The following is an 18,221-nucleotide window of genomic DNA, read 5'->3' on the forward strand; positions in this document are numbered from 1 at the left end:
GAAGACAGTTTGAGTCGAAAAGACCAGGCTAGCGCAGGCAGGCTCCAGTTGCATCCTGTCAATGGCCTGTACTAACTTGGTCGCCTGGGTTTGGGTGGTGTTGGAGGAGGAGCTCTCCTGGTCTTGTCAGCAGGTGGGGTGCGTATGGACTGAGGTACAATCTGCACTGGAGACCCAGGAGGAGGGACACTCTGTGAAACTGAAGGAGGGAATAACAGTATGATGCATTTGTACATCGGCACAAGGAGGACAGAACCCAGATCGGTTAAAGGGCAGCGTCACCAAAGCAAGACGAACTCTCCAAATTCAACCAAATCAACCCAACCCAAACCAAGCGAAAACTAAGCAAACCCAAAATAACCCAACCCAAATGCACTAAAATAAAGCAAACGAGCCAAATCAATCCAAACAAAACTAAAACAAATCAAACACAACCAACAAACCAACGCTAAATAAAACATAGGAAATCCAGTCAACCCAAAACAAACTATTCCAGACCTAACCACCTAACCAACATAAATCAAACCCGTAGACAGTTGGGATAAAGTTTAATTCTGCATTAATTCTGCAAAGTTAGTCTCAAGTCACTGGAATTTTCTCAAGTCAGTTGAATCAGGCTAGTCCCATTTTCAAAGATAAGTCAAGTTAGACTTCAAATTAAGGTAAGCTATTCCCAAACTCAGTGTCCTGGATCAACACGGTCCTGATTTATATCTTAAATCCTTGGAAATCACATTTCACGATTCTTAAGTTCAATATTGAAAAATCCCCTCATCTAATTCCAAATTAGTTTAATCCAACATGACATCCCAAGGCTACTTCTGCAACAAATTACAAGACAAGACCAAGTTGCCAATAATACCCTAAATTTAGGCTCCAAATTAAGACAAATTAGGAACGCTCCAAACATGACTTACAAGTCCTAACCAAAAGTAGCCAAATCCCAGATCAAGAACAGCCAAGTCAGACATAATCCAGTCCATATAAATATCCACATCCTGTTCCAGCAAACCAGAGGTGATCAAACACCACAGCCTAAAAACATGAAAGTCCATAGAGTGAACCATAAAGGAAGCACAGACAATCTCAGAAGACCTGGACTTGGACGATACCAAAGGTTCCTGTTACAAAATCCATTGAAGTTTAATGTTACACGCATGCTGATCAGAGATCTGTGCTGGTGAATGTATTACAATAAGAGACAGGGTCAGTTAAATGTTTAAAATAAATATTGTAAATATTTAAGTTGACTATATTAAATGAATGAAATAAAAATATATCTGCAGATTTAAAGAATTACATATAAGATAGGACTTTAGGACAAAATTGTGGTTTTCATTTTAAATCACTGAAGGAACTGCCTAGCACCTAGAATGCAGGAAAGAGTTAGAAAGGTCAGTTTGTAGTGTTGTAGACATAAAGTAAATGTTAATAGCCCACCTTCGGAGATGTGGACAGTGAAAGGACTTCTGGGAATCTGCTGCCCAGCAAAAGTCACACAGACGACATGAGGTCCCTCCAGGACAGGGACATAGGTGCACCGAAATACACTGTCGCCTCTGTTCTCCAGGACAATCTCCACTGTATCCCTGCGGCCATTTGAGTCCACAATGATGACGCCCACATCTCCAGCACCCGCTCCTGGTGTACGGACAGAGAATAACAAGACCTTTAAACAATGGAGGAGGAATGTGACAGTCACTGGAACAGTATCAGACAATGAAGGTCATCTGCAGGAAATATAGCAGTGGATACCCAGAGCTAATGGAAATATAGAGTCAGAGTCCCTCCGAGAGACCACAAAATGTTTTTGTGCATAATTTTGGTTTTAATTTGTTCTTTCAAGAGTAATGATGGAAGAAAAACTTTTCATCAATTTTCTTTTATTAAGGGAATGTAGCTCAGACAAACTAACAATACAATGAGACTTACCTGCAGTGTAAATATCAAAGTATGTAGGTTTGTTGGCCACATTTCCCGTTGGCTGCAGTCCCAGCCCGCGGGCCTGAACTCTGGTTGGGTCGCCGCCCATGGCTTTTGAAACATTTACAATGAAGGGGCTTCTGTCGATGTCCTGACCAGCAAACAACACCTTTACCTGAGTGGAAGAGGACCGCAAAGGCCTGTTAGGTTCACAAACATAAATTTGTGTTTCCATGAATTAAACAAAAGCTAAGACAAAGGAACCAGGAAACATTCAGAACCTGTCAAAAGGACAACACAAGAAACAGCTCCTTTATCCACACATGATCCATGTGAGTTATACATGTCATTGGTTCAGTATTCCCCAATCAGGGGTATAAGCATCACAGGGAGTTCTTCTGCAGAAAGATTAGCTCAAACATAAACATTAAAAAAATTACAGAGACCAAAATTGAGCAGACATCACCAGTTAAAGTTAAAAGGAACTGATAAATGGTAGCAAATAGATATGCATACATGATTAAAAGTGATAATTAATGGTGAAAGAGAATGCAGTTATTGATGAGTCAGTGAACAGTTATGCTAATGATTGTGGATGATGACATTTATTTGTATTTGTATTTATTTATCTTAAATGGTAAAGTCATCCTTGTCCAATGTAAATGGGTTCCCCTTCAAACATGAAGGGCTCTGGGTCCATGTTATAGGCTGTGCAGGTCCATCAGATGAAGAACGTTGGGAACCATGGCCCTGTATTTCTGATCAATAACATAAGAACCACTGTACTTCTTTCAGCCTTACAGTGAGAGCTTCTTACTTTATGAAGCCCCTCCACTTTGGGCAGGTAGACCACAGAGTAGGTTCGGTTCTTGTCGTTGTTGGGGATGACTCGGGCCTGATGGAGACAGAAATGATGCAGCATAATTTCAGTTATATTTAACTTTTGTGTCCTTTTAAATTAATGTGAGGGTGTGTTTGCACCTCTTCTGTGTGTCCCTCTGGATCCTCCACATAAACTAGAACTTCTCCCAGTCCAGCCTCCACCGTCTCCACCAGGAACTCTGCTGGTTTCAGAACCATGTTACCTCGAGGCTCGATACCTGCAAACACAGCGATCACACGTAACTTTATTGTTTGAAGTAATGAATGGAAATGTTTGTGAAAGTCCTCCGATAGCATCGAACTACGTAAATGGCGACATAGTTTTTCAGATGTGGTATTACCGTGTTAATAACAGAAGCTACAATAAAGTTGACTGTTTCTGGATTTAGGGCCGTAATGTGCTGATGTCGATAACATATTTAGAAAACTTGTTTTAATTCAGCTAACAGTACAAATAAAATTGCTATTTGAGCATGATTTCAGTTTAAATGTGCATCTGCATTTATTAAACATTTTAATATTCTGGAAATTTAGCAATGATCTTTTTCCACTTCAGTGTTTCATCTATGAAACAAAAAAAGGAGTTAAATAAGCCCAAAGACATCCTCAGATTAGATACTTTTGTTAGGATGCCTGGGTCGTTGACCCAGGGTGTTTGAGTTTATGTTATTATTTATACTTTCTAGTTTTTGGTTTCTTTGAGTTCCGTCTTATGTCTCCCCTATCACTTGCATCCCCTTGTCTAGTTCGCGTCTATGTGTATCTTAAGTTCCTATATCCCCGTGTTCAGTCAGTGTTTGTGTCTGCCCTGTTCCCACGTCTCTGTTCCCTTTGTAGTGCCTGCATGTGAGTCTGTGTCTTTGTTCAGTCTGTGTTATGTGTTTCCTGTTTTACTTTGAAGGTCTCTGTCTTATCTCAGTGTGTTCAGTTTACGCTTCTTTGGTCTCGTCAGTTCTAATTTGTCCCAGCTGTGTTTCCCTCCTGTTACTCATTCCCTGATTGCTCCCTCTGTGTATTTAAGCCCTGTGTTTCTTAGTGTCTGTGTCGCAATCTACCGTTTATTTTGCTGTGTGTTTTGTCAATCCGCCGGTGTGAGTTTATTTTTGACCTTTTTCCCCAGTTATGTTATGTTTGAGTTCAGCATTAAAGCTGTTTTGGTTTAAGTTCTGTCTCCGGAGTCTGCACCTTGGGTCCTATTCCTGTCTGCACACAGCCACACCTAACAACTTTGTTTTGAGTAATGAGACAAATATCTAAATGATTGATGGAATTTTGAGGTATTACAATACGTTTTTTGTACAATCCCAATGAGTCGATTCTACCAGAAATTTTTCTAAAACCTCAATAAAACTTGAAGTTTGATTAATGAACTTTGTTCCTGTGCATTTTCCACTCACCTGGTCCGTAGGCCTTAGCCCTCTTGGGGTGTAGCGATTTGGCCCTCAAGGGGGCACCGGGCTTCAGTTTGGCTTTAGGGAACTGAGACAGGTAGGTCATCACAGAGTGCTCATCCACATTAGGATCGACGATCTCCTCAGGAGCAATCACCTGGAGAGGAAGGACAAGATGAAAATTGCATCAGCTCAACACACAGCAGCCACACACTCAAGCTTTATCGAACTGGAACTACATGTCCTTGCTAACGGTTCTCCTGTATGACTGGTAAGGTAAGTTTTCCATTTACTGACGATTTCTTCAGAAGTTTAAAAACCTTCAAGGAAAATTGTTTTGCAGCTAGAAATTTGTTTTCTCATATTATGCTTAACATCTCCTGATTTAGTTGCAGTTTTATTTCTTTGCTTTGCTTTTAAGTTGGAACTATGTTAAATGGACTGGTCCTTTTATAGCAATGTTCTACTCTAGCAATGTAGCTTGCTATCGCCAGTGTGTGAATGTGTGTGTGAATGGGTGAATGACTGAATGTAGTGTGAAGCGCTTTGGGGTCCTATGGACTAGAAAAGCGCTATACAAATGCAGGCCATTTACCATTTACTCGAACTCAGCATTCAAAGCACTTTTCACAACAAGTTATAATAATTTACGTCTTTAAGCATTTTTTTACTAACCCAGAAACACACATACACACACACACAATAGAGGCGCTTAGGATCGAACCACCGACCCTCTGATTAGGGGATGCCCTGCTCTTTCTCGTGAAGCTCAGAGTGGTAGGACATAAATTAGCTGATGAGCTTGTGAACATGTCAGTAAACCTGTTACAATCAATACATTTCCAGCTGCAAATACTTATTTAAAAAATAACAGCTGGAAACTTAAAAACGATTTCATTTTGCCAGAAACACATCAGATGGCCTCGATAAAGACGTCTCTAATCTCCAACAGCTGAAGTGAGTGAGTTCATAAGAGATTGAGGGAGTCGAGTCCAAAATCCTCCATGGAAGAGAAACTGGAGGGAAATCAAAATGAATGGTTTCATCTGATCAGAAAATCTGTTTTTTAATTACATAAATAACAAAAGAACAGAACACGTGAGGGGTCGGTGAAATGGTAAACAGCTGCTTGCTCAGCGAAGGAGAGTGAGAAGACGTCTGAAATCTCAGAGGAAAACCGCCTGAATCAACCTGAGAACAGTGCAAAGAGTTTTATCATTATTGTCATCGTTATGTGTTTTTTCCACTTAAGCGCTCCTTACCAAATCATTTCCCTCTAATTTCTTGTGAAAACATTTATACATTATTCCTCTCTTTACAAGTTCTGACTAAAAAATTTCTGCGTTTCTCATTTAAACGACTCTGGCAGTTGAATTTTATGATTAAACTTTCTGGGAAATTAGAGAGGCTTAATTCACCTCCGACCTGCAGAAATTAGGCAGCAGCTGAACTCAGACTCTGACTTCGTGCCTCAGACTACTGAGTGAACAATCGCTTTGACTCATCTGCTCTGCTGCTAATTTAAACTGCACCCTGCTCACATCTCTGCAGGCTGAAAATAGAGTCGAGCGTGTGAATCATCCACATGGATCATGGCTCAACCACGACTGCTATTTCTGAAGTTCAATTTAATCGTAACAAATATATCCTCTGAGCCTGAATTCAAAGGAACCACAAAGCTCACCGGCAGATATAAACAGCATACAGGTCAACTTATCCCTGATTCATCCATGTTCAGTGAAGCAGAGGCTTTTATTTTGTAGCTGTTTCCTAGATTTTGGCTCTGATTTTCTCATTAATCAGTAAGAAGAAACTCAGAGAACAGACACTGAATGTGTTGCAGTCCGTGCGCAGGTAGGTGTTACCTGTGGCACTCCCAGCCAATCGTCAGCCTGTTGCATGGCTTCCCGGGCGTTCTCCACTGGCTGACTGGGATCCCATGTTTCCCAGTCGGGACACAGACCTGAAGGCAGCACAGACAGAGAGGTTTCATTATGTACAGGAGACTAGTCTGTCCTGCAGGACGACGTTCAGTCTGAGTCGCCTCTGCTGCAGAACATCCGATGAGCTCCTGCTTAACAGTTTGCAGAGAAAATATTTCAAAATAAGATTTATTTTTCCTTGATTTGTGTAGCGAGTTCCTTTTTGTTCAAGCTTTAGAAACTCAGAACATGTCTGACACGAGTTCATTTCCATAAGAGACAAAGTTTGGGAGTTAATATCAAACTAACATGAAAAAAAACTACATATTCGATTTATGCCACATATTAAATTATGAACATAAAAATATGTGATCTGGGCTCTTTATGGACTTTGACAACAGAGTACTTTATAATTAAAAGACACTTTGACTACTTCTGTTTCATGTGCACAATTTTCTCTAACTCGCATATGCTTCACTGTGAAATTACAGAATATTCTTGAGAAAACAAACAAATGTCTAAAATTTGTTGTAATTATGTCTGTATTTTATATTTATAAATGGATGAACGGGTTTACTTTGTAATCTAGGAGAAACCAGCTTTGTAATGAAACTGTAGGTTTAGTTATTACAGGTTTTATTTTGATTGAGCCGGTTTACTCGTTTCAGTTCTTGTTGGTTTTACATACAAACAGAGGCAGCAGACGCTCATCATCAAACCTCGTCGAGGGTCAGACTTACAGAGTCAAAGTAACAAGATCTTCTCAACATTTCTATTTTAATGCACTTTGAATTATTTGTAAATATTTTCACAGTTTAGTGCTGACTATGAACTGGAAATGGAGGAGGTGTTGCAGTTAGTTAATGCAGGTCTGTTATATGGAAATATTAAAGATAAAAGTTTCCGATGATGAAAGAGAAAAAGAAAAAGCATTTATGAAACTGGAGCAGAAAACATGAATAAAATATGTGACTGTTATTAAACATAAAACAGGAGGATTCTTCTGTTAGACCTTAATCAGAGAGAAATGATGATGAAAACAAAAAATATGGAACAATATGTTCAGCCAGTTTCTTGTAATCAGCCCTGAGCACACACACTTTGTCCTCATAAATTACTTGAACACATTTCCACAAAGGTAACGAGCCTCTGGCTGCATAATAAGCTTCACAAACTCAAAAATGAGATCAGAAAATATCCGGCACACCTCACCCTGGACTGAAAAACTCAAAATTAGCTGAACGTTAAAGCTGATGAGTTATACATATTTGTCCTTCGCTGCTCTCTGATGAGGATCAGAGCAGAAACTGCAGATTTCAGCTGCTGCTTGTTTCCTGAAGCTGCTGACATGAAGCAGAAACACAGAAACACTCTGAGCCTGAAGCTGATAAGAGGATTAACTCCTCCTCCTCCCCAAGTGTGCTGTACAAACTTCCATGTGAAGATTTCAACTTTTCCTGCAAAGTCAAGACATTTTTACAGCCTGACTCCAGGTTAGTGGGGCTGGATCAGTTCCAGAGCGAAGCACTCAGCCGATGACCAAACCCTCCAGACATCGATACAGGAAGTTAAATATCAGGTTTTCTGGAGAAAACTTTGACACAGGAACAAATCGATAGTTTAGATTTAGCAGCTGCTTCACATCAGCTCACAGATTATTTAAGCACATGTTCACTTTAACTGACAGTTTGACGGCTTCAGGGAAAGTTTTTATTTGACAGCGTCTATATTTTCCTGGAAGCTTTCCTCAGCTTCCAGGAAAACAGCAGCCGCTTTTCTTTAAATCACAAGAACGTTTTAAAGAAAACCAAACTCAGTCAGCTTCCTGTCTTAAAACATTTAAACTACTTTTACTGATCATTTTTAACTTAAACATCAGCGTCTCTGCACACTGTGTGCAGTGTCAGCGGGATCCTACCGGGGGCGCAGTTGTCCACCAGAGCTCCCAGCGCCTTGCCGTCCCTCCAGTCTCGGTGGAAGTTGGTGATGGGGAGCTGGGGCACCTTGTTCTGGATCCAGCCCAGCAGACGCTGTTTAGGAGTCAGTTTCTTGGCGTCTTCGTCATCCTCGTCCTCCCACATGGGCATGGAGATGGAGTAGTGGAGGATCAGGGTCCAGATAAGACCCAGGATCAGCTTCAGATTCCCATCCACGATGGCTTTGGAGTCTGAAATAAATACAGAGTCATTCAGGTGTTTTAATGTGAGTGTCTTTCCAGGATTGAGTGCTCTAGCAAATCCACCCTGACGTCAGACTGAGCAACAAAACCAAGAACTACATGTCAGACTCTACAAGCATCAGTTAGCAGGTTAAAAGTCAAAGTTCATGACAGCACAATTAGAAAAAGACTAACAGGTATGGCTGTTTAGAAGGGCTGCAGAGCTCAGAGAGCTGTGCATGAATGAATGCTGCAAACCTCAATGAACTAAAGCATGGCTGTGAAAAAGAGTGGACTAAAAATCCCCCGCAGAGATGAGACGGACTGATGAAGTCACACAGGAACCATCAGTGCAACTTACTGCTGCTGAAATATGAGATGGACTTAGTTTCATTAATTAAATAAAGACACGGTGTAATGTGTCATGGTTGTTTTTTCTTATGAGGTTGTTTTTAACTTTCTTTGTATCATGACTGTAGATGATTATATTTTTATACTTTTACGTGCGCTGTTGTGGTATTTTGATTCTGTGACGTGTGGAGCATCAGTGAACAGATGTTAACAGCTGGTTTTGATTAATTTAAAGTCACGTTCAGCTGAATTTGATTTCCAACATTTCGTGACCCAGTTTCCTGTTCTGCCAAAGAGTGCCAAAATAAAAGTTCACGTCTGCTCTCTGTTTATCTTTCAGACATCAGGAGACTTATTTTTTTCTGTCATCGTGCAGAAAAGTTTCATCCATCGACAGCAGCGAGCAGCATGATGTCATGCAGCCCCCGCTCTGAGGAATGAGGTCAGTTTAAATAGGAAACACATGCGCGCACACACACACACACACACACACACACACACACACACACACACACACACACACACACACACACACACACACACACACACACATTAACAGGAATCTGATGGAGGACACCCTCAGACACATTTCTCCTGCTCTGCTGAACACTGCTGTTGTTTTCTGTCACACACCTGAATTCTCAGGTGAATTTGCTTTCTTTCTATATTGAGGTCAGCTTGGCATGTGAACATGTCGTCTTTAAAACAGCAGAAAACCTTGTGTTTCCCCCTGAGTGTTGTTAAAATTTCTGAAGGCCTACCCAATCAGGAGGCGAGGAAACCAACTTCTAAACACACAGCTGGAGTTTCACTCACGCTTTGGCTGTTTTCAGCGCCTTTAACTTCACATTACCACATACAAGCAACACGAACACTGCCTGCCAGCTTATTTTGATGATGTGAGCTTTATAGATAATTGGGTAACTTTCTGAGGGAAACCTGGTCTTGTTAGGAGAGATGGTATCCGTCCCACATTGGATGGAGCAGCTTTCATTTCTAGAAATCTGGTCAAATTTATTAAAACCACCAAAACGTGACTATCCAGAGTTTGGACCAGGAAACAGAGTTGCAGTCTTACACGCCTCTATGCAGCTTCTCTCCTATTATCCCCCCAAAGCCCCATCGCCTGTGTCAGCTCCCAAAGAGACAAACTAAAGACCAACTAGTAATAATGACTTAATGAACTTCTTCACAAATAAAATTTTAACTATTAGAGAAAGAAATATTCATAATCCTCGCACAGATGTAACACTATTTATTTAGTCTTTTACTCCAATTAATCTTTCTGAGTTAACTTCAGTAATTACTTCTCCAAACCATCGTGTCTTTTTGACCCCATTCCTACAAAACTGCTCAAAGAAGTCCTGCCATTAATTAATGCTTCAATCTTAAATATGATCGGCCTATCTCTAATAATTGGCTATGTACCACAGGCCTTCAAGCTGGCAGTATTTAAACCTTTACTTAAAAAGCCAGCACTTGGCTAGGGATGGGTACTGGTGTCCGGTGCCATGATGGCACCGGTTCTGACATAAACGGTAGTAACCAGACCGAAAAGCAGCGCACATTTCGGTGCTTTATTTCGGTGCTTTTTTTTTCCTGAGCTGTGATACACTTTAGATTCTAGCCGATCATTTTACGTTTCCGAGGATAGTAGGCGGGGCCAGGTACGTACGTTCTTTTAGAGCAGAGCTACAGATTAAAAATGTCCAAGGCGAAGCGGTCAAAAGTCTGGTTGTACTTCACAGCAAAATATGCAAACTCAGCAGCAACAAGTGCTTTAAGCTGATACTGTGATACTGTCAAAGGAGGTAACACCAAGAATCCGATGAAACACCTGGCGACGCATAGCGTTTTTTTTTTTTAAAAGCCGAGAAATGCGCCGTATTTGATAGCTTGCTGCGAGACCTCACACCGAGCACATCTACTGCGGGTGTGGTGCCTGTTATCGGACCCGGAGTTAGCATCATCCCCCAAAAACCCAAAGAGGAGAGTCCTGGCCCCTAGCCCTGCCAGTGTAGCAGAAATGATGACGGATGATGATGCAGCAGCAGCCGTTCTTCTCTGCGTGAGTAGCTTAATGTTGTTCGTGTGTAATTTACGTTGAGTAGGCTAACCACGTTATTACATTAATGCATGTAAGGTGAACTAGCAAACATCATCATAGCTACATGCGGCTGTCCTCTTGTTTGATGGCAGATACTCCCTTCACCCTGGCCAAAAAGGCTAAAATGACCAAAGAAAAAGTGGAAAACAGTTAAACATGAGAAGTTTTTGGACAAAGTTTGTGTTTGTCCATTGTTTAAGCACTGCTTCCAGCCAGGAGTGATACCATATATGTCCCATAGCTGCAGAAAAGGCTAACATTGTTATCTTTTTACAAAAAACCAGCTGAACATGAGAGGTTTTTGGACCAATTTTGTGCTCTCCATTCTTTAAGCACTGGTTTGAGCACCGTTTAAGCACCGGCACCGTTTCAAAAGTACCGGTTTGGCACCGGTATCGGATAAAACCAAAACGATACCCATCCCTACACTTGGCCCAGCTGTATTAGCTAATTACAGGCCTCCAACCTTCCCTTTATCTCAAAAATCCTTGAAAGAGTAGTTGTCAAACAGCTAACAGATCATCTGCAGAGCAATGGCTTATCCGAAGAGTTTCAGTCAGGTTTCAGAGCTCATAGCAGCACAGAAACAGCTTTAGTGAAGGTTACAAATGATCTTCTTAAGGCCTCTGACCAGAGTTGGCAAAAGTAAAGACATTCTGTACTTAAGCAGAAGTACAGGTACTACTGTTAGAAACACACCACAAAAAGGTGAAGTACTGATTTAACTTTACTTCTATACTTAATTAAAAGTAAAAAAGTAAGAAAGTATAAGCAGATCTTTGGAAGACATTTCTATGTCTTGCACAATGCTAACTGAACCTTGTGCTATATCAACATAATGATAAAATAATGTCAGTAGATGGGAATACAAACTTTAATCTAACTTTTTTAATCCTAATTATTTTCAGTTTGAACTGGAAGAAAAAGAAGGAAAAAAAAAATAAATCTATATTTCTGTTGCCTGCATTGTAGAGGGTGACTTTACCTCTAAACAGGTACAGTCAATGTGTACAGTCAGGGGTTCAAGTGGATTCAGGTGTGTGTGTGTGTGGGGGGGGGTGACGACGATATGACGATTTCTACTGAGTGCTAAAGTTGGTATGAAGGTGGAATTCAGTGAATGAGTCTCTGCTACACTTGATGTAAAGTTACTCTGACCATGAAACCACAGCCACTGTGCACCAGTCACACACTGTCATTAGGTCAAAAAAATTAATCTAATTAATTAGCGACTTTATAATTAATTAATCTCGAATAATCGCATTTAATCACACAAGAAAATTTGTCCAAGAGTGCTTTTTTTTTTTTTTTTTTTTAATTGAAAAGGGTTTTAGTGGGTGACAGAATCAAATAATAGACATGGACATGTATTGTAACTCAACCTCTTTTAATTTCTGGAAGAAAAAAAAGGATTTAACTCAATCCAAAACAGAGAAACCTAACATCCCTGTTCAAAATTGGGCAGACTTAACAATAAAGTGCCATTTTAAGTACATTTTCAAAATTGTATTGTCTTACAATAATAATAATAAAAATGTCAACATAAAGTGCAGGTTTTCTTCTTAAAAAAGATAAGGCAGAAACATAAAAGGTTATTTCAACAGCTTCACCTTTAAACTCTAAGTAACCTTATTTTGTACATTAGGTTAAAACAGTGTGATCATTGAACATTTTAGTGCAAAACATAACAAACCCACTGGACTCACAATACCTCCATGGTTATTTACTGTCCGTCTTCTTCAGCCAGTTACTTAGACAAACTAGTCTGTTCACATTTTCTGAGCTGAAGGTAGCTTTCTTTTTTGTTACTGTGACCTGCAACTGAGAACAGTCTCTCACATCTGACAGAAGTGGCAGGACTAATCAAATACTTGCAGGCCAGGACAGACAGCTGTGGGTGGGTCCCTGCTCGACTGGACCACCACTGCAGCGGGCAGTGTGTCTTGCTGATGGTGGATTCTGCTCTGTACAAACTCAGGGCCCTGTTACACAGGGCTTCCTCATCTGAATCAGAGTCTGAAAACAACGAAGAGAAGAGGAGGCTCTTTGTCTTTGCTGGCTCCTTTGTGGTGGCATCTTTACACTGTTCCTGCAGCGGCCTCAAGGCTGGTCCAAACCTCTTTTCGCTCTCCCCTTGCAAGACACTCTAAATCCTTAAAGCATGGGTCAAGCACAGTCGCTCTGATGTGTGCCTCAGTGTATTCAGTATACCAGGAAATTGTGCATTGACAAAAGTTCCCCTTTGCTTGGAATACAAATTGCAATTAAATGCATTATTTTTTTGAATGTGTTATTTGTTCAAAAAAAAAAAATGAATAGCAATTAACGTGTTAAATTCCCACCCCTACTTTAAATCCATCACAGTGCAGAAAACTAACCTATTTATCCTGCACTAAACTGCAGAGGATTTCAAATAACACAGTTTGTCTGCCTCAGTTTGTTTAGCAGCATGTTTCACAATATGAAAAAACACAATTTCACATGTACAGACCTGATATCTGATTTTAAAAAAACGAAGACTAGATGCTGAAGTACCACAAACACACAGCTTATGGACACCTGCAGTGGTTGTGGTAACCCCCACCCCCCACCCCACACACAAAAAAACACTGTCCCACTTTAACCTGTGACTTTGGCATAGTCATCTCTTTTTATGCCACATCTCCTGGAGATTAATAAGTGAACAGGATTTCCTTTCATGTGTTTGACGTGAGGAACTGATGTGAGTGATGACATAATAACTCCCCTCAAATGTGTTATGGCAAAAGTAATTAGACTGCTTTGGAAATTTAAGGAGTAGAAAGTACAGATATTTGTTTAAAAAGAGTAAAATTAAAAAGTATTCAAAAAAAAAACTCAATGTAAGGTCCTGACTCTGCCCAAATAAAGATATTTTATATTAAGTTATATTAAGGTTTAAACTGACATTAAGTTAAGTCTAATGAAAATAAGTTTTCTTTAATATCTTCCTGCTGGAAATGATTGAAACACGACTCTGCATGTCTGAAACCACAGCAGCCTCTGTAAGGCAGATAAATTGTTCTGTGTCTCCTGGGATTAATGTTATTTTAAAGTGAGATTAAGGTTAGTTTAAGGTTAAGCCTGAAGGAAATAAATCTCAGTGTGATGTCCTCTGAGGTGATGGAAACACCACTGCGTCTGTTCCCAGTCATTAAATCATATTTTCCTTCTCTGAGCTCAGATGACCTTTCTTCACCCCTCAGGAAACTCGGAGCCCAGAGATTAGCCCGGTCCGGTGTCCAGAGAGGAAATGTGTTTGGAGTGTCGCTGTAATCTTTCCCCAGGAAACAGGAGCTGCTGCAGCAGTTGGCCTGGCCTTCCCTGCCTGATAAACACAGTTTATTCTGCGATCATTTAAATAGTTTATGGTGAAGCACAGAAATAAATATCAGCTCATATTCAGACATGATCGTCACCACTGATTCTTATTTCCTGTGGCTGGAAGGCTTTCTGGAAAATGTGAATGTGTGTTCAAAAAAAGTGATTTATAATTTGGAGAAGGTGGGTTTGAGCTACACGTGCTCTGAGCGCCGCGTCCTGTAAACAGAAGCTGAGTCGAGGTGAGTTTTCTGTAAAAACCCCCAAAGGCTCTAAAATCAGGACTTTGCCAGCCGCACAACAACTCATCTGTTCGTTAATGTCCGACAGCCACGCTCGCCGGTCGTCATTGGTTACCAAACAAACAGGCCACCTAGAAACAATGGAGTCCTGATAGAAAGCCTGCAGCGTGAGAGGAAAACAGCCCCCCCGTCACCTCCTCCATCACCTCCTCCTCCTCCAGAACAAGCTCGAGGGTGACGGAGAAGCTGTGTAATGTGACATTTAGAAAGAAAGGCTTTATGAGCTGCAGAGTGGAGAGAGGAAGACATGGAGGGAGGGTGGAAAAAGCAAAGAACGAGGATGACGATGTAGGGAAAGAATTAAAGAGGAGGGTCTGAGCTCTGCAGGAGTCCAACAACAGGAAGTTAAAACAAGTTGCCAGCCAATCCTCCGGCTACCTGCTGACATGGCGTCCAGTCTGCTGTCGCTCTTTATCTGCACGTTTTTAAAACGCAGCCCTGAGAATAGAGTCACTGCTGTAAACTCCACTCTGTGACTATGAGAGGAAGATCACCTACGCTTGGACTCACCAATGTCCACAGTCTGCTTTTACAGGTGGTTTAACCACCAGCCTGACATCACCGCGTCCTCTTCCTCTCTGAAGAGTGAAAGTTACTCATCCTTTCATCGGATTCCTGTCAAGCTCAATTTGAAAAAGGAGAGTTAAACAATCCAAGATCAGGAGAAAGTCTGAATGTCTCCATCACTGGTTTAACTGGAAGCAGACTGGTGTCAGACAGTCTGAGGCCAGGCTTCCTTTGAGCCCTCACAGTGTGACCTCAGTAAACTGAAGGTGGTTTAAAAGGACAAATGAGGTCGTGACAGACTGATGGAGTGCAGATAGTTTGTGTGAGCACCCGTCCAAGGCGCAGGCTGGTACGCTGATGTTCACGTCTGTATGGGAGGATTTCTACTATCTGCTGAGCTGCAGTCACACAGAGGTCAAAGCGAGGTCACGCCTGCAATACGAAGGCAGACGAAACAAAGAAAACCTCAATCTTCAACATTCAAACTGAGAAAAGGGACTTTTAAAGGCTCTGTATATTTTTCACAGTGAATATCAACAAAGCTTCAAACACTCTCAGATTACAAATTTCTTTTCACGACCATCACCACGTCATCTTGACTCAGGCTGATACCCCTCCCCCCCAAACAAAAAAACAAACAAACAAAAGAAAAACAAAATCAGGCAGTGCTGTTCACAGTTACTGGGTAGTGTCCCTCACCACGCTTCCAGAAACTGGCCAATCAGAAGAAGGTTAGCTGTAAAGTGAAAAGAGCTAAAACAGTTTGTTTCCGACAGAGTATGAACTGACGGGCTGCACCGACACGCAGGATCAGATAAAGAAGCACTATTATAACATTTTGAACTGTGAATCATGCAAAGCTGCCCTGGCACAGTATGAAAACAGGCAGCTGGATGTGAGCAGAGCAGGAAAGTATATGTAGGTCGTTTAGTATCGGGGGAAGAAATGAACATGAGGTGAACTCTGACTGCAGGAAGCTGAATTTAACATAACATAAAGTAGATTTTACCCTTTTTAGTGCATTTAAGCAATTCGCAGTCTGATTTTACTCGTGAAGCATTTTAAACACTACAGGAAGGAGTGTTTTTTCAAAATAAAAGCCTGAAAAAATATTTTTGGACTGCCTTTTGAGTGGGTCACTTTTGTAAAAGCTCTTCATGAAGCTGAAGTTTACAAGAAGAAACAGAACAACAGCCTGCTGTCACACAAACATCCACCCCGAGCACCTGCTGGATGGAGCGAAGATAGAGCTCATTCAGTCACTGATCAGCTGCTCCCGAACTTCACTGGAAGCTCAAACCTGATTTCTGTCTGAGCAGATGGACGGCAGCTGAGTAAATGAGATGTTGTTGTTTATCCTGGAAGACTTCACAAAGACCACAACTATTTAAAGACACACACACACACACACACACACACACACACACACACGTGAGCTATAAAAGACCAAAGTCTGCTGATCGGGCCAGCAGCTGGTTAGGATTTCTGAGTGTGCTGCTCTGGTGTTTCCCCCTCAGAGTCCACACAGTGACATCAGGTGTACAATGAACTTTTATCCCTCCATCAGCTTTGTACCTCAAAGCATGCCCAGGTGTGAGAAATACGTGTTATTACTGCAATATTCAGCGCACAAACATGTACTCTATCAGTAGTTTAACACATTCTCTTCCTCTGAATGCTTTCTTGAATAAAGGAGGTCAAAGCAGTTACCTGGACACTTCAAATGCTCTGCTAGACACGAGCAGGTCAGTCAGTCAGGAGCTGATCACCCACCAGACCTAGAGCAAGGATCTACTGGATTTCCAGGCTGTACACGTCGCGCACGATGTTCAGGCCTCCGTCCTCCTCAGTGAGGAGAGCTTGATCCAGGAACAGTAACATTTACATCTCAGGGTCCTGCTTGGTTCTCTGAGCTGCTGAAGACCTGAAGCACCATCACTGGACAAAGGTAGTGGCATATGACACCAGCCATCAACCGCCTATATCATTTAGCCCCGCTCACACCTTCATGCATTTGATCCGCCTCCAAATTAAATACCACTGACTCCCCGTCATCTGTCAGGACTGAAGAAGACCTTTGGATGAGCCGTGAAACGAGTGCAGCCAGCGCCAGGCATGAGGAGCTTAGATACCGAAAACACCCACATATGAGCAGCAAACAAAGGACTAAATGTACCTCAGAGTTCTGGTTAAACGAGGCGAGGAGGGACAAGGAGATAGACAGGAAGTCAAAATCAATATAAGACACCAGACAAAACTATCAAAGTAAAACAGGAAACAAACAGTTGAACAGACTGAGAGGAATATGAAGACATAAAACAGATATATATCAGAGTTCCAATAACACAGCTTAACATCTCACCCTGACAGACAAACTTCAGGCACCCGAAATCCTGCCAAGTGTCCCTGGCTCCACAGGGAGGTGTCCCTCAGCAGGGACACTTGGCAGGAGCCGGGATCCGTTTGTCAGATGGTGTGATAGATGTGAGGTATATCCTCGTGTAGCAGTGACGCTCCGGTGTCATCCTCATCAAGGCGCCTTCCTTCTGACAACACCACCCAGAGAAACCCGACACGTGAGACGGCTCAGAGGCTGTTTGGAGCTGATATGAATAAAGCCGTGATTTCATGTGAGATTCCACAATTTAAGACACTCTCCACTGGATTATAGTGCAGGTGAGGGTCAAAAGAAACAGGTGGGTCAAAGAGAAATGTGCTGATCTGAGAGGCGATCAGGAGGAAGAACGGAGATGAGAGAAAAAATGCTTTCAGAAAAGGAAGTGTTAATCATTTATTTTCACCAATCAACAAAATGCAGTGAATAAACAAAAGAGAAATCTAAATCAAATCAATATTTGGTGTGACCACGCTTTGGCTTCATAACAGCATCAATTCTTCTAGGTACACTTGCACACAGTTTTTAAAGAAACTCGGCTGGTAGGTTGTGCCAAACATCTTGGAGAACTGACCACAGATCTTCTGTGGATGTTGGCTTCCTCACATCCTTCTGTCTCTTCATATAATCCCAGACACACTCGATGACGTTGAGATCAGGGCTCTGTGGGGACCATGCCATTACTTCCAGTACTTCTTGTTCTTCTTTACACTTAAGATAATTCTTAATGACTTTGGCTTGGCTACATTTGGGGCAAATAAACAAGCGTTCATATTTCTGAAAGCATTCTTTGTTTAAAGCATTTTTTCACATTACTACATATATGTACATATACATATGTATGTACACACACACACACACACACACACACACACACACACACACACACACACACACACATATCCATCTTATTCTCTTATCCTAGTGGCAGCAGTCTAAGCAGA

The 18,221-nt window shown here is 41.5% G+C and overlaps 1 protein-coding gene across 5 annotated transcripts in view; it reads right to left on the minus strand.

The window, feature by feature from the left end:
- LOC113009298 (filamin-C-like) overlaps nt 1-18,221 on the minus strand; it is a 64,445-nt gene that overhangs the window by 36,175 nt on the left and 10,049 nt on the right. For 3 of the 5 annotated variants that reach the window (XM_026147513.1, XM_026147516.1, XM_026147512.1), the window contains exons 3-10: nt 8,037-8,285; nt 6,062-6,159; nt 4,203-4,353; nt 2,905-3,023; nt 2,741-2,818; nt 1,933-2,098; nt 1,441-1,641; nt 77-199 (exon numbers count right to left, since the gene is read on the minus strand). In XM_026147513.1, the coding sequence (XP_026003298.1) occupies nt 77-199; nt 1,441-1,641; nt 1,933-2,098; nt 2,741-2,818; nt 2,905-3,023; nt 4,203-4,353; nt 6,062-6,159; nt 8,037-8,285 (1,185 nt within the window). The remainder of the gene's footprint in view (nt 1-76; nt 200-1,440; nt 1,642-1,932; nt 2,099-2,740; nt 2,819-2,904; nt 3,024-4,202; nt 4,354-6,061; nt 6,160-8,036; nt 8,286-18,221) is intronic. The other 2 variants (XM_026147515.1, XM_026147514.1) reach the window with 1 other exon arrangement.

Source organism: Astatotilapia calliptera, chromosome 17 (assembly GCF_900246225.1).
Source record: "Astatotilapia calliptera chromosome 17, fAstCal1.2, whole genome shotgun sequence".
NCBI classification, from domain to species: domain Eukaryota; kingdom Metazoa; phylum Chordata; class Actinopteri; order Cichliformes; family Cichlidae; genus Astatotilapia; species Astatotilapia calliptera.